Raw genomic sequence first — 17,387 nt, 5'->3', positions numbered from 1 at the left:
AGTTACAGGCCAAGTTAAGGTTAGAAATCCCTAAGATTGAGGAGTCATCAGTTTAGAGGTGACAGTTGAAACAGTGATTCATGGATCCAGTTCCTGATGAGAAGAGTGTGTAAAGCAGAAAAGGACTGGACAAGGATCTGGAGAAGAAGCAGCAGCCCAGAAATGCATCTTGAGGGGAGGGTGGTCAATAATGTAAAAACCATGTAGGACCCTGAAAATTTGGACTGAGAAGAGGACTTACCAAATAGGTGATCCTTCAGAATTTCATGAATATGAGAGTGGATCTCATGAAGTTATAGGAAAAATAAAGGCCTGTAGAAATGGTAGCGTTGGGGACCAGGAGCTAGATTTCTGGATGGTAGAGGGAATTACAGCAAGGAAATGGAAGGATCAGCTATAGACCTCTTATTTTGAAATTTTGACTTTTAAGATTATCAAAGCAGAACCTGAATGCAATCATAAGTACTTTCCGGTGGGATGATTGTTTTTGTTTATTCTGGTGATTATAAGTCATAGATAATGGACTTTTGTGTTAAGAAAACTGAAAGTTGGGACACTTCAATTCTGAATGATTCTAAATGGCTTGTTGAACTTTGGTCTGTGACAAGTCAAAATGCTTTATGAAGGATATGTGTATTGTTCAAGCCTGACTAGTCATTCACATTTTTTTTTTAATTTAATAGTATTTTATTTTTTCCAATTACATGTAAAGATAATTTTCAACATTCATGTTTTGAAAGATTTTGAGTTTCAAATTTTTCTCCCTCCCTCATCTCTCTCCAAGATGGCAAGTATTCTGATATAGATTATATATGTTCAATAATAAAAAATAATTTCTAATTAGTTATGTTGTAAAAGAAGAAATAGAACAAAAGGAAAAAACCCAGAACCCCCCCCCGCCAAAGTGAAAATAGTATGCTTAATCTGCATTCAGAGTCCATAGTTTTTTCTTTGGATATGGATAGTATTTTCCATCTTTTGGAATTGTCTTGGAGATCATTGTATTATGGAGAAGAGCTGTCTTCCTTCCTTCCTCCCTCCTTCCCTAAAATCTTAGACCCAATGCACTCTGAAGCCCATAGACTGAACAACAATCGGTCCCTGCCCAAGCTCCACTCAAGGGTTGGTTTTTGGACCCTCCAGCCTTAGAGTGAATTTCTTTTTTTTTTTTTAATTTTTTTTTTAATTTATTTAACTTTTAACATTCATTTTCACAATATTTTGGGTTCCAAATTTTCTCCCCTTTTGTCCCCTCCCCCCACCCCAAAACACCGAGCGTTCTAATTTCCCCTGTTTGCCAATCTGCCCTCTCTTCTATCATCCCTCTCTGCCCTTGTCTCCATCCTATACCCCTTTACCTGTATTTCTTATTTCCTAGTGGCAAGAACAGTACTCGACAGTTGTTCCTATAACTTTGAGTTCCAACTTCTTTTCCTCCCTCCCTCCCCACCCCTTCCCTTTGGAAGGCAAGCAATTCAATATAGGCCAAATCTGTATAGTTTTGCAAATGACTTCCATAATAGTAGTGTTGTGTAAGAACTAATTATATTTCCCTCCATCCTATCCTGTCCCCCATTACTTCTGTTCTCGCTTTTGATCCTGTCCCTCCTCATGAGTGTTGACCTCAAATTGCTCCCTCCTCCCCATGCCCTCCCTTCCATCATCCCCCCCACCCTGCTTATCCCCTTATCCCCCACTTTCCTGTATGGTAAGATAGGTTTTCATACCAAAATGAGTATGCATTTTATTCCTTCCTTTAGTGGAATGTGATGAGAGTAAACTTCATGTTTTTCTCTCACCTCCCCTCTTTTTCCCTCCACTAATAAGTCTTTTGCTTGCCTCTTTTATGAGAGATAATTTGCCCCTTTCCATTTCTCCCTTTCTCCTCCCATATATTTCTCTCTCACTGCTTGATTTCATTTTTTTTTTAAGATATGATCCCATCCTCTTCAGTTCACTCTGTGCACTCTGTCTCTGTGTGTGTGTGTGTGTGCATGTGTATGTGTGTAATCCCACCCAGTACCCAGATACTGAATAGTTTCAAGAGTTACTAATATTGTCTTTCCATGTAGGAATGTACACAGTTCAACTTTTATAAGTCCCTTATGACTTCTCTTTACTGTTTACCTTTTCATGCTTCTCTTCATTCTTGTGTTTGAAAGTCAAATTTTCTTTTCAGCTCTGGTCTTTTCATCAAGAATGCTTGAAAGTCCTCTATTTCATTGAAAGACCACTTTTTGCCCTGAAGTATTATACTCAGTTTTGCTGGGTAGGTGATGCTTGGTTTTAGTCCTAGTTCCTTTGACTTCTGGAATATCCTATTCCATGCTCTTCGATCCCTTAATGTGGAAGCTGCTAGATGTTGTGTTATCCTGATTGTATTTCCACCATACTTGAATTGTTTCTTTCTAGCTGCTTGCAATATTTTCTCCTTGACCTGGGAACTCTGGAATTTGGCCACAATGTTCCTAGGAGTTTCTCTTTTTGGATCTCTTTCATGCGGTGTTCTGTGGATTCCTTGAATACTTATTTTGCCCTCTGGTTCTAGAATCTCAAGGCAGTTTTCCTTGATAGTTTCATGAAAGATGATGTCTAGGCTCTTTTTTTGATCATGGCTTTCAGGTAGGCCCATAATTTTTAAATTGTCTCTCCTGGATCTCTTTTCCAGGTCAGTTGTTTTTCCAATGAGATATTTCACATTATCTTCCATTGTTTCATTCTTTTGGGTTTGTTTTGTGATTTCTTGGTTTCTCATAAAGTCATTAGCCTCCATCTGTTCCATTCTAATTTTGAAAGAACTATTTTCTTCAGTGAGCTTTTGAACCTCCTTTTCCATTTGGCTAATTCTGCTTTTGAAAGCATTCTTCTCCTCATTGGCTTTTTGGATCTCTTTTGCCAATTGAGTTAGCCTATTTTTCAAGGTGTTGTTTTCTTCAGCATTTTTTTGGGTCTCCTTTAGCAGGGTGTTTACTTGTTTTTCATGCTTTGCTTGCATGTCACTCATTTCTCTTCCCAGTTTTTCCTTCACCTCTCTAACTTGATTTTCAAAATCCTTTTTGAGCTCTTCCATGGCCTGAGCCCATTGGGTGGGCTGGGATACAGAAGCCTTGACTTCTGTATCTTTCCCTGATAGTAAGCATTGTTCTTCCTCATCAGAAAGAAAGGGAGGAAATGCCTGTTCACCAAGAAAGTAACCTTCTATAGTCTTATTTTTTTCCCTTTTCTGGGCATTTTCTCAGCCAGTGACTTGACTTCTGAGTATCCTCTTCACACCCACTTGGCCTCCAGATCCTCCCAGCCAGCACTTGGGGTCTGAGATTCAAATGCTGCTCCCCGCCTCAGGGCTTCTGTGGGGCGGGGGCTGCTATTCAGTGTGAGATTAAGTTCAGGTGCTCAGGTCAGGGCAGGGCAGCTTCCCAGGCTCAGTTCCCTCAGGGGGTTTATGCAGAGACCTTCAGCAATGGATATGGGCCCCTGCCTGCTCTGGGAGCCCCTGTCTGCTCCTGCCTCTGCTGCTGCCTCCCTAGGGGGCCTGAGTTATGGGGGCACCCCACTCCCCTCTCGACCCACCAAAGAGACCCTCTCACCGACCCTTGTCACCTGTGGGTGGAGGGACCCCTGCAGCTGCTGGAGATTCTGTCCCTGAAGCCTGCTCAGATCTGCTCCTTTTGGCACTGAGACGCTGAGGCAGGGTTGGGCTCTGCTCCAGGTCCAGGGCGCCAGGGACCTTTTGCGAGAGGTCATTCACATTTTTATCTTAGAATTTACAAAGTGCCTTCCCTCACAAAAACCCTCCCAGATGTATGTTACAAGTTTTAGCATTAGTGAAACAATTAAGGCTTAGTGAGATGGTTGGTTACCTCTGATCACACAGGTGTTAGGTCACATTTGAATCCAAATCTCTGCTGCTTCCACATCCAGCACGTTATGCTACATAATTGAGCTTTAAAGGATAGGAGGGGTATCCTTTTGTAATTAAAGTTTTAATTTTTAAAAAGTTTTTTTTATTCCTTTGGTCATTGCTTTTAGTGTTATGAATAGGGCAGGATTTGAAGGCCTGAATTAAAATACCATTCAGTGCTTACTTGCTTTTTTAGCCTCAGTTGCCTCCACTCTGTCGGACCTGCCCTCCCTCAAAGGGTGGTATTTGGGAGTATCAGTGAGTCTTTGTTTGTAAAGTACTTCACAAACTTGCCTGAAATGCCCTATAGTGATAGGGATGTAATTGTCATTATTTTGAGAGTTTGGGTCCCAAGGTGTGCAGAGAATAACCTCTGCTGTCTTGCTCATTCAAGAGAATCTGTAATAATTTATCATTGTTTGAAAATACATTATTGCACAGAGAGGAGTTCATTAAATATCCACAGCATATTGTATAGACAGTAGTACAGTATGATGGATTGGAACTGTTGGAAAGGTTAGGTTTGAAGAGTAATCATTAATGGGTCAGGATATCTTCAATAGAGTGTCACAGGGATCTGTGCTTGGCCCCATCTGTTGAACATTTTTATCAATGACTAGGATAAAATCCTAGCCTTAGAGAGTAGTATGCTTATCAGTTTTGCAGATGGCAAGAAATTAGAAGGGAAAACTAACATATTACAGTCAGGATCCAAAAAGCTCTTAAATCACTAGAACATTATGCTGAATCTAATAAGATGAAATTCAGTGGGCATGAAGTCTTATACTTAGGTTCCAAAACTCAACTTCAAATACAAGATGTGTCATAGGCTAATAGAATACTAGATAAAGAGCTAGAGATCTCATCTAACAGATAAGGAAATGAAGCCTAGAGAGATCAAGGAACTCACTCATCCAGTCAAGGGCACATCGACAGTGAATGGCTGATCTAGCTTTTGTACCAAGCCCTCCGACTTCAAATCCAGTAAACTTCCACTGTTTTGGATGCCATGGGGAAAACATGGTTGGACATCAGTTTGTCTCAAAAAGTCCCTTGGGCTTTAGTGACCTGCCTGTGATTGACCCTGTGAGACAGCCCAGTGATCTTGGGCTATTGCATTCCAAAAGGCAGACTTTCCAGAAATAAGGAGTCCTCCTATATTCTGCCCTGATCACACTTCATCCATACTATTGTGTTCTGTTACCATTAGAGTTAGGAGCAGCCCCGAGAAGCTAGACTAAGACTTGTTCTTCACCATTTTTTGTGTTGTCAGTCCCTTTGGCAAGTCTGGTAAAGCCAGATCCCTCCTCAAACTAATGTTTTTAAATGCATAAAACATATAAAATTACAAAATATTGAAATAGCATTATCAAAATCTTTTTTAAAACAAGTTCATGGACCCCAGATTAAGAGAGTCCAGAGGTCTACCATGATGGTAGAGAGCCTTGAGTCCATGTCCTCTGTCCTATGAGGAACCTGATGATATTTAGCCTGGAGAGGGGAAGAGGGGAAGACTCAGAAGGACTATTGGGCTTAAACATGTGCTGTTTGGCCTCTGAGGGATCATCTTGGAGTAATGGTGGAATTTGCAAAGACGCTTGATGTTGGGGGGAAACTTCTTAACATTTTGAGCCATCCAGAAGTGGAAAGTCCTGCCTTAGAGAGGTAGTGAGGTTCTCTTTTTTGGAGCTCTTCTAGCAGAGACTGAATGAGCAGTTGTCAAGTGTTAAGAGTTGGGATTCCTTTTCAGATATGGTCAGGACTAGATGACCATGGCAGTCCTTTTCTAATTCAAAAATTCTCTGAGTTAGAAGAAGTAAAAATGTCAGCTAAGTACAATAGTTGAAAATTTAATCTTTATTCCAATTCTGTTGGATCATAGAATCAGAAATTTAGAAGATTCTCTACCCCACCCCTCTTTACCCTGTGGCCTCCTGTATTGAGTTTGAAGTCAGAGGATCTGGGGCAAAGGCCAAATTTGCCATTTACTTTCAATGTGCCCTTGGATGAATTCTTTAACTCTGGATTTAAACTGTTTGCTTTCATTATAACGTGGTTTCTGACAACATTCCTTGACTGAAGACGCTGTCTCCAAAGTTACCAACGATCTCTTTAATTGTCATGTCCAGTGGCCTTTTCTCAATCAAAATCCTTCTTGACTTTTCAGCAGCATATGACCCTGTTGACCGCCCTCTCATGGTAACTCTCTCTCCTCTGGGTTTTCTTAAGGTTGTACTCTTCTCTTTCTATATACACACCCTTGGTGACCTCATTAGCGCACACTGTTACAAAGATCTTCTTGCTGCAAATGATTCCATTCCTCCATTAAAGTGATTTTCCTAAATCCCTGGTCCTATCATTTCCTCCTCCTAGTCAAAAACTCCAGTGGCTCCCCATGGCCTCCAGGATCAAATACAGAATGATTTGTTTGATATTCAAAGCCCTTGGTTACCTAGTCCCCTCCTCTCTTTCCAATCTTCTTACACCTTATTCCCCTTCCAGTGACAATGGCCTCCTGGCTGTCCCATGAACAAGCCCCTCCCTCTCTCTGGCTTCCCCCTGTGCCTTTACCACTCTGACTGCTGACCTCCCTGACCTTCCCTTTAAATCCCAACAAAATCTCACCTTCTAAGGGAAGTCTTCCCCAACTGCCTTTAATTCTAGTTCCTTTCCTTAATTATTTCCCTATTTGTCCTGTACTTAGCTTGCTTTGTATTTATTTGTTTGCATATTGTCTTTGCCTTTTGATTGTAAGCCTTTGAGGGCTTTTGTCTCCTTTTGTGTTCCCTGAGCTTAACCGAGTGCCTTAAGAAGGTGCTTAATAAATATTGATAGATTGATTGATTGGTGACTCTCAAATTTGTAAATCCAGCCTTACCTAGAGAGGAGAGCCTCAGTTCCATTCTAAAGAGATTGATATGGATTCCCAAAGAACTTAACTACCTCCTTTTTTTTTAAATGATATATTTGGCTTTTAAATTCCGTTCCTTCTAAATGTATCTTTTCTAAAGGTTTCTTTGCCTCTCCCTTACTCTTAGAAGCATCCCTTCTAACCTGATGAAATACAAAAGAGAGCTTTTTAGAAGTGCTATTTTTTTAAACCTTTTTTGTGTCCTGGTCCTCTTTGCAGTCTGATGACACCTATGGATCTTTTCTCAGAATAATATCTTTAAATGCTTAAAATAAAATACATAGGATTGCAAAGGAAACAAATTGTGTTTAAATACAGATGTCAAAATATTTTAAAAGTAAGTTCGTAACTCCAGATTAACCCTGCTCAGAGACACCAGCTGGGTCTGATAGTATATGCAGTTTTTTCATACCTGTGGTCCTCCACTTCTGCAAGGAAAGGAGGGACGGGGCCAGCTGAGGCCATGATAATGACCCAGTGATGAATTTTCTTTTTTGTTATTTTTTCCATTTACATTATTTTTATATTTACAGTGATTTACAATCATTTTTGTATTATATATCTTCAATTTCATCCACTTATCATAGTGGTTTTTTTCTTAAACTATTCCTCAGTCAATGAACATACTGTTTGTTTCCAGTTCTTTGCTACCAAAAAAGTGCAGCTATCATATTTTCTACCTTTTGTTAACATAGACACACACACACACACACACACACACACACAGTCTCTCTCTCTCTCTCTCTCTCTCTCTCTCTCTCTCTCTCTCTCTGAAAACAGTGCCAGGTAATCAGAGATGAATGCAAAAATGTTTAAACCATCTTAGAGGGATAAAAGGGATAGATGATGGCCCAAATGTTGAAGCTTCTCAACTCTTATTTCATTCTTGGGTTTTGTTTTGTTTTTCCTATCCTGTTGAAAAATCTTTATTCTTTCTCTGCCTCCTTCCCATCCTGTACTCCCAGGCTCCCAGATACATGTTTTATATTTTCTTGCACATTTTTTGTTTTTCCTTACTTTAAAATGATGTTTTAGTGCCATAATCCTTCCTTTTCTGTTTCCCGTAATATCTCTTTCTGCTTTCTGTGTTATTTCTACCTGTGATGATGAAGTTTCTGACCAAGAAATAGGCTATACCTCTTAGTTACTAGACACGCTTTCTCCCAGTCTCACTAATTTTTGCAGTGTAAATAAGTTTTCATTGCATGTTGTTAGGTTTCCTCACATAAATCTTCTTTTCTTATAGAAACATCACTCCGAGAACAAAAACGTGGACAGAGTAGTGGAGACTCAAGCCCAAGTGGATGAACTAAAAGGAATCATGGTCCGGAACATTGGTATGGCTTGTGGTGTAGTAGGAGAAGCCTCTGGGCAAATGGAGGGGTAGGAGCCAAGCTGCTTGGGCTCATTGGGATTCTGCACTGGCTAGAAAGATTCTCCCATCTGTTTACCCCCAAGCACAGTTGTCCACTCAAGAAGATCATGTATGACCCTACCTACATGTTTTATGTCTTTTCTACCTTAAACCACAACTTCCCTAGAGATGCAAGTTTCATAGAGAGAAAAGTATACATGACTGAGTTTCAGTGCTTTTAAAAAAAGAAACCTGCCATAAACTCCAACTTGTGGGGTCCATTTTTATCCTGACTCTCTCAAACCCAAACTTACTTTCCAAAACCTTATGCTAAGCAGTTTAAAATTAACTCATAACTTTTGTTTAGTGGTACTTAAACTGACCATCTTTCAAAATGACATTATTGAAGGGGAGCTGAATTTCAGTTCCTAAATTTGATTGTTTTTTAATAGCTTGAATATTTATAACTGTGAATAGTTGTTAGTTTTTAGGCATTTTATTAGAAATGATTACAGAATTATTAGAGTAGATAGAAGTGATTAGAAAGATTAGAGAAATTGTTGGACAAGCTACTTCCGTATATTCCTCACATTTTGCAATGGTGCTTATCTCCTGATAATATTTAATATAAATTTTAGACTTTAATAAGGGCCAAAGTTTGAATTAAGAAGAGCCTGGACCTAACAGTCCCCTTTGTTTAACTTAGAGGACACCTTTTGATGTCAGGCAAACAAATGGGACCTCCTTACCAGACCCTTCTTCTGGCATCTTAGTGATAAGGAAAAACACAGATACCTTGAGTTGTAACTTCAGCTTTGTCAACTCTGTTAAGATACCACAACTTCAAAGGCCTTTTTAGGACAGGATATCTGCCATCTGGATGATGGGACTTTTTCCTTATCTTAAATCACAGAGACATGCCACGGAAAGAAGATGCCCATAGCTTGGGATCATAAAACCCAACTGATGCTACTTTGTTTACAGTGTGTTTATCTAAGAGAACTCCTTTCTCATGGCAAAATGTATATAAGCCAGAAGATTTCTGTACTGGGTAGCCAGAACATTTTTCTGGCTCCATAATGCATTATGTTACCATTTTCTTTAATAGGGAATTGATCAATTAATTAATTAAATCATAAAATGTATGCATTTAGTCTGTTGCCTTTTCTTTAACCAAGTTTTCAGGTCAACACTCCTTACAGAGAGAGAGTGCGATGCCTTGGTCTTTTTCATTCCTTCCAGTAATTTAAGGGTATGAATGGTTCAAGAGTGCCAGCCATAGAATCAGACAAATTTGGTTGTGACCAAGAACGAAAATAGCAGAATTTTAAACTCTCCTTTTTCTTTCTTTTCTGTTTCCTCAATTTCCCTATTCTGCTGCTTCTCCCCTCTTCTTCTCCTTCCTCTCCTTCCCTGCTCCCCAGATCTAGTGGCCCAACGTGGAGAAAGACTGGAGTTACTGATAGATAAAACAGAACATCTGGTAGATTCAGTAAGTATTTTGCAAGAACCACATTTGATTTGATGGCTGAGTTATGGGGAAAAGTTCCAGAGTTTGGTTCCAAGACAGATTAGCTGTTATTAAATGCTTTCTACTGTGTGGTAGGCAGTATACTGGTGAGATACAAAGATGAGTAAGGTAAGTCTTCGACAATAAAGGGCTTTCATGTTCAAAGAGAGAAAAAAGACATACGCAGATAAGGGAGAAATCGCTCTCAACTCGAGGGCTTAAAGAAAGTTTCATGACAGCCTTTGAGTTGGACCTTGAAGGTGGGTAAAGACAGACACATTGTGACTAAGGAAACCATATCTCCCTCGCATTTTGCAATGTCCTATCCAATCCTGAAGGACAGAAAGTAATTCAGAATCCCACTTGGCTTTCTCTTAAGAATGTGAAAAAAAGAGGTAGTACAAGCCAAAGCCAGAATTTGACAGAGCCAGTTTGGGGAGGCCTTGAATGCGAGCCTGAGGACTTTGGTCGTTAACCATACCTTTTATCAGGTAATGCTATAAGCAAACACCTTTTCTATTAGCTTAGGAGAAAGGAGTACCTTCATAAGCCCCAAGGAAATGAATCTCTAATGGTGGAATTTGGGGCATTGTAACAGCTGGTTGCAGTATTTTTTTTTCCGTAGGAGAGGAGAGATATTCTCCACTAAAGTCTTCCTCTAGTGCCTCTTCATGGTGTGGAGGTGATACTAAGTTCTCAAAAGCTGGGCAAGGTCTGGCCAGGCCTGCCAAGCTAGAAAGGTTTTGATGACAGACTATACATCTGTTATCTGGGGAAGGCTGATGACCAGGTATGTGGTTGGTTTTTGTTTTTCGATTTGGCATGGGTGTTTTGATTTGTTTTGTTTTGTTGGCCACAGAAACTCATGAATAGAGGGGTTGTGATCTACATTGGTGGAGTGAATATCCACACTGATGAGATCGCAGTTCTTTCAAGCCTTCCTGGCCACCCCTCAGATTATATCAGCTTGGTTCGAAGCCACTTCTCTGTTTATGTAGAAGACTGGCCTTGCCTGGAGTAGCCTTAAGCAAAACAGATTTAGGGAAATGATAATCACTTTGGAAAAGCAGTTGTCCCTTTACTCAGGGGTCACATTCATTTCATATGTTTGTTGAGAACTATATGTCTGTCATAGTTCTTGCTAATATAAGGGAGAGGTAGACTGAAGCAGCAAAGCCAAAAGCTATAGAGAAACCAGATAGCAATACACATTCATTTTGCCCCTGTCCATTCACTGTTGACCAGGCCCATCTTTCAGAAGCTTGATCTGGATTGTAAAACTGAAGCTCTTCCTTCTGTATAGGCGGTGAGCCCACTGACCTCAGGGGGGCTCAGGATCTCCCCTGAAATGTATCACTTGGAGTCCAGAAGGAACTGAGAGATCCAACATGGGACTCCAGCTTCTCTTCTTTCCAAGGTCCTCCCTGAGATGGCACAGGTTTTCATCTCAGACTGAAGCTTCATCTTTTCATCTTCCCCTCTTCTTCCCTTAGTTCTTTAAAGAGGCACATTGTTTGTCTATATGAGGCTAGACAGGATAAAAGAAAGGCAGGATTAAGAGCTTTACCCCATTAATAGTCAATAAAGATATATTTTAGAGGGCTTTCTTATTACATAGAAATAAGCTTTGTTTCCCTTCCCCCCCACCCAAAGGACAGAAGTGTCAGTGTCTTGGCTTTGTGGGTCATTTCACTTCTTTCCACAGTGTTTAGGGAGCCTGCATTCAAGGCATTCTATTGTCTGCCACTAAGCGACCTTTTCAGCTTGAGATAACAGGGACCTATTATATACCTTGCTTTCTAGACAAGCTAGGCAAACAGTTTGAAGAACTTTGGTGCCTTTGGATGTGCTCTTGTCAAGGTTTGGCTCAAAGTGCTATCTTTTCCAGAAAGCCTTTTCCAGTTTCCCTCCTTGGCCACTGAAAGTGATTTTTCCATCACATATTATGTCAATCTTATTTACTTTTCATGTTCCAGTTTTTAGTATATTTATCTCTACGAGTTTTATGTAAGAAGACTCAGACTTTGGAGGCAGTGGATCTATCTGTCTTACCTCTGTATTTCTTCTAATGACCAGCACCATTCATTGCATATAACAGATGCTTAATAAATGCTTATTAAATTTTAAGAAAAGGTCAGATGTAACCAAGTGCAACTCATGTAGCTCTTTCATTGTCTGTGTGGATCCAAAATAAAAGAGTGTTGACAGGTTCCCTATTAGGTCACCAGATTTAGTCTGGGATTAGATTTTTTAAAAAAGAAACATTTGGGATTGGTATTGAAGAGTGGACATGAAATAATGCTTATTTACTTCTCATATTGTATAGATTTAAAAAAATCTTTCTCTAGTTTTGAATCAACTTAGCTTTTGATATGTTATCCTGACTTAGTTGAAGGTAAAGTAGTGGAGTTTCTTTGTGGATGAATGAGATCAAAAGCTTTGTGGTTTGAACAGAAACTGTGTGATCTGTGCTTTCCAGATGGGCAGTTGAGGTAAGCCACTCTGTTTTATTATACTCAAGTACTTAAATGGATCTGGGGATGTTCCCTCCATGAATGCAGATTCCAGTGCCTGCCCAGCCTGTTCAACTACTGTCCATGTTCTCCCATAAGCTTGCCAGAAGCATTCTTTCCAACATGCTGAGGGCCTTCCTTAGTGTCACCTCACATTGCAAGGATGCTATAGGTGGAACACTGACTTTCCAGGTGTTATCCCTCACCACATGACCAGCCTGTCTTATTTTTCAATCATGCATTTCCCTAATGACATCCTTTGCTCCTGTTTTGCAAAATTCCTTATTTGTTTTATGTTTTAGTTTGTTCACACCCATCATGAGTTTTCCTTGCCCTTTTTGCAATACTTATTTTTGATTCTTCAAAGACTACTATGTTCCATATCTCACCTCAATAAGTATATTGGCATTAAAAAGATAGACCTCTGTTTTGGGGGGAAATTTGGTATTATTAAGAGAGCTTTGCAATTTCCTGAAGGTAATCCAGCCTTTTCTCCTCTTTCTGTTTAATTCTGAGCCCAACTAAATGTCCATTTGTATAGTGTATCTAATACTGATAGACATGTTTTCAACTTGGTAATAGACATTCTTCATCCACTTGGTTTTTTCTGTGCAGATGGTTAAGTCAGGCTCCTCTGCATTGTTGCAAATTTTTTCCAGGAGGCTCTGCCCCTCCATCATAGTAGTGAATATCTTATGCAATCCTAGCCCTCTGTTTAAGTCCTCTCTGATATTATCTGTTGTTTTATCTTTAAAGAAATCTTAAATAACTTTGATACATAGAGAGGAGACACCTTTTTGGAAGAAATGGTACTTTATCAAATGCGATGTTTTTCATTGTATTCTCAGTAGTCATTTGCATGCTCTAGAGCTGGAAGGGGCCTTAGAGATTATCTAATCCAACTTCTTCCTTTGATAGATAAGGAAACTGATGCTCAGCAGTTAAGTGCCACAGGTAGTAAGTATTAGAGCTGGGATTTGAACTCAGGTCCTAGGACTCCCAAGTTCTGTGGTCTTTCCACTACACCACATGGCCTCCTATAAAATCCTCCCTACTACTCTGAGTGTATGTAGATAGCTACTTCAGGAGTACCATAGTAGTCACATCAGTAACAAATCATTTCCTGTCCAAATATAAGTCCATTTCACTTTTGTAATGTTACTTAGTGTTCATCCTGTCTAGTACCACCTAGCGATTCTCTTCTCAAAGATTCATGATGTTGAGGCATAAGGCTTCTGTGTACAGTCTACAAGTCTTTAGCCTTTTTCAGTCCTTACTCCTGAACTGTGCTTTCCAGTCTATTCCTCGCCAGCCTTGCTAGGCCCACCGTCATTGAAGTACCAAAACCTCTGTTGACCTAGTTGGGAGGGTCCCACTGAGTTCTTTGTAGAATGTCTCCCTCTTCACTCTTTACAATAACTATTGGTGCATAAGCTGCAGTGACTCTCTGGTGATCTTTTTTGCAGGTACTTATCATGAGCAGGGCAATGTGAGATGAAAAACCATGTAGTATGCCTTTGAGCAACTTGGGCAATTCCTTTGCCTCTCCAAGGAGTGCCTCCCACCATCTTTCCATTTGGTGGCAACTTTCTTCTTTCTTCTGGCTCTATTTATAGCCAGAATGTCAAGATTGTTAGGATCCCAGTCTCCTTGTGATCTTGAGACAAGGATCTACTATTTAGAGTCCCAACAGCCAAGTTAAAGTTTATAGACAGTTGGAAAACTGGGATTCTTAGCCCTTTTGTCAAAGCTCGTGGCTGCCTCTTGCCCACCATCACTGCAAGGGCCAAAGACTTAGGGGCTACTTTGTGTTTGTTTCATGGATCACCATAAAGTCCTCCCCAGTGGACAGCCTCCTGGTGATGAGCCTCTTGGGCCTTCTGGAGAACTGATTAATGGGTGCCAATTCAAGTTTTACTTTTCTTTCAACCACTGCAGCATGAGCAGCTTAGTTGTAGAAATAGCATTGAAACTAAATGCCAACTTTTGTTAAAGAGTACCAAATACTGACATTTTTCATAGCTGCCCAAAGATTTGCTATATTTTACAAACCTTTAACTAAAGCTCATTGGGATAAACAAGTTCCATGTGCCTGCTAAAGTTTGTTTAGCCCTTTCCCCAACCTCTCCTCTTTCCCCAGTGGTGAGTGTCTCTAAGAAGCAATATGGTCTGTTTTCCCAGGCAGCAACTGGAGGGCCTTTAATAGCTCTGACCAAAATGAAATGGGCCAATAACATGGCATTATCAATTGGGAGCTGAAGTTTGAGGCCCAAGTTTCTTTTTTTTTCCAAACAGATTGCTTGCTGTTGGCCTTGTTTAGAGTAAATAGTATGTTTCTCCCCCTTTGTATTTCTTGCTTACTTTTCTCTACTTGTAAGTCAGATGTTTAAAAAAAAAAAAACAGTAAAGAAAATGGTCAAGCCTAATTTTATATGTATACTCAACAGAGCTTTCTGGGAGAGGCACAATATATTTCAAGAGTTACTGAGAGAATTGAATATTGAGTATTACAGATCAAACTCTTCACTCATTTTCTTCTAGTCGGTCACCTTCAAAACTACTAGTAGGAACCTTGCCAGAGCCATGTGTATGAAGAACCTGAAACTCACTGTCATCATCATCATCGCAGCTATGGTAAGTTCAACAAGCTTCTCTGTGCTCTCCTATGAGCATGACTAGCTCCCATCGTCCTTAGGGAAGGTGAGCTACTGAGAAACTGCTTCACGTTACTAAGCAGGATGTTGGATGTCTGCTCTAAATGGACCTTTCTCACTGACAAGATAATGAAAATGATAGCTTCCATAGTTTCCTTGGGCCATATGAAAATACTTCTGTATCCACTGTGATCTCTTGTGATCTCATTCATGTGTTAATGTCCTCCAGATAGATTGTGGAGATCACAATCCATCCATGGCTGCCCATCTTGTATAGCCTGTGTCCTCCCATAAATCCTCCACAAGGAATCTGCCCAAAATGATGGCAGCCTCCCTCTAACTCTCTTGACATTAGGTCAAGATAAATTGCTCTCATCAATGACCAGTTCCCCTCCTTTTTTAGTTATAAATCTGGAGGGTGCTAAGAATCTCTCAGTTTTTAGAATGCCTATTATCTCTCATTTTAACTGCTCCTTATTGGTCCTCTGAATCTGAGATAGAAATAGCAATGTCATGATTAAAACTCAGGAAATTCTAACCTGATATCAGAAAGCTGAATTTTCAGTTTCAGGATAATAGTACTTAAGGGAGGATCCCTATCTCTTCAAAGCATGTGACTGGGCATGAATCAGTCAGGTCAGTCAAGAAGCATGTAAAGTATAAATAGGAAATAATTAACAAAGAAAGACACTAGAGTTAAGAGAGATTGGAAGAGGCTTCCTGGAAAAGATGGGAATTCACTTGGGACAAATCAGTAGGTGAGTTGAGGAAGGAAATTGTTCAGTGCATGGAGGATGGCTAGAGATAATTCCAGAAAGTGAGAGATGAAGGGTCTTGTTTGTGGAACAGCCAGGAGGCCAGTGTCACTGGATCAAAAGGCACATGCCAGGGAGTAAGGTTTAAGAAGACTAAAAAGATAGGGGGGCCAGGTCATGAAGGGCTTTGAATGCCAAACAGAGGATTTTGGATTTGATCTTGGAGATTATAGGAAGCCACTGGAGTTTATTGAGTAAGGGGTGATGTGGTCAGACCTGTGTATTAGGAAAATCATTTTAGTGGCTAAATGGGGGATGGATTGGTGTAGGGAGAGACTTATGGCAAGCAGACCCCCTGGAAAGCTGTTGCAGTAGTCCAGGTGTGAGGTGATGAGGACTTGTGCCAGGGCAGTGACAGTGTCAGAGGAGAGAAGGTGGTTTATTCAAGACATGCTGCAAAGAGGAAGTTGTCAAGCTTTGGCAACAGATTGGATATGGGAGTGAGAGAAAGTGAGGAGTCCAGGATGACTCCTTGGTTGAGAGCTTGGGGGATTAGGAAGATGGTGATTTCAGGGAGGGCTGTGCAAGGTCACCAACCTCTTTCTTTTCCTGAGCCATCTGAGTCCATTGGCCTGATATTTATCAGGATGACTGGAGATGGCCCAGGATGCAGTGGGAGACCCTGGCCCCTTCAGGCTAGGGAAGGTGGGGTAGGGGTGGGAGAGGCAGGATTTAGAGGAAAAGAGTTCCATTTTGGACACGTTGAGTTTAAAGTGTCTACTGGACATCCAGTTCAAGATGTCTGAAAGGCAGTTGGAGATGGGAGATTAGGAAGTTAGCAGAGTGATTGGGACAGGAAAGATAGATCTGACAATCATCAGCATAGAGATGATAATTAAATTCATAGGAGCTGATGAAATCCCCAAGGGAAGTAGGATAGAGGGAGGAGAGAAGAGGGCCCAGGACAGAGCCCTAAGGGACACCTGCAGTAAGAGGGAGTGATCTGGAGGAGGATCTAATAAAGGAGGCAAAAGAGGAGCAGTCAGAGAGTTAGGAGAAACAGGGCTCTCCCCAAGACCTAGGGAGAAGAGAGTGATCAGCAGTGTCAAAGGCTGCTGCAGAGGGGTGAATGAGAATTGAAATAAGGCCACAAATACTCATCGCTGGTCAGTGTGCCTCAAAATGGGTGTTTCATATAGGCAATGGGACAGCCAAATATTTGACTCATATATTATATACAAGAAATGTTCCTTCTGGTCTTTGCTTCTCCTTCTCTTTCTCCTCACTGCTACAGACTCCACCACTGACTCTGTCCTGCCTCCTCTACTCTTTCACCTCCGTAGGGACAGCTGACAACAGAGGTAAACCCCCGTCCTATGTGCTTTCCCCCCCTGCTCCATTTTGGAAGGTCTATCACAGGCCAGAAGAGCTACCACCAGGGGAGCTTGGACTGTAGCATGAAAGATACAGTCCATTCTGACCAGCTTTTATTAGTTACCTAGTAGGTGCCAGGTGCCTCTCCTCAAGGAGCCTTTCTCCTCACTGCTACAGATTCCACCACTGGCTCTGTCCTGCCTCCTCCACTCTTTCACCTCCATAGGGACAGCTGACAACAGAGTAATGGAACAGCTGCTTTGGGATTACAATTCATCATATTCCACTTATTGATTATTAATCAGCAAAAGAATAAAAGCAGAGCTTTGCCACAGCCTTCCCTCCTCTGATTGGCGAACAGATTCGTAGTTTTATGATTCCACCGAATATAGTGCAAGAAGAAGCAGAAAAGGTG

The 17,387-nt window shown here is 40.8% G+C and overlaps 1 protein-coding gene across 2 annotated transcripts in view; it reads left to right on the top strand.

The window, feature by feature from the left end:
* The window catches only part of VAMP7 (vesicle associated membrane protein 7), a 71,885-nt gene that overhangs the window by 44,955 nt on the left and 9,543 nt on the right, over positions 1 to 17,387 (top strand). For both annotated transcript variants that reach the window (XM_072626028.1, XM_072626029.1), the window contains exons 5-7: positions 8,059 to 8,149; positions 9,591 to 9,658; positions 14,731 to 14,823. In XM_072626028.1, coding sequence (XP_072482129.1) covers positions 8,059 to 8,149; positions 9,591 to 9,658; positions 14,731 to 14,823 — 252 coding nt within the window. The remainder of the gene's footprint in view (positions 1 to 8,058; positions 8,150 to 9,590; positions 9,659 to 14,730; positions 14,824 to 17,387) is intronic.

Source organism: Notamacropus eugenii, chromosome X, assembly GCF_028372415.1.
Source record: "Notamacropus eugenii isolate mMacEug1 chromosome X, mMacEug1.pri_v2, whole genome shotgun sequence".
NCBI classification, from domain to species: Eukaryota; Metazoa; Chordata; class Mammalia; order Diprotodontia; family Macropodidae; genus Notamacropus; species Notamacropus eugenii.
The sequence above is the reverse complement of the archived record's forward strand: the minus strand, read 5'-3'. Positions and strand labels throughout refer to the sequence as shown.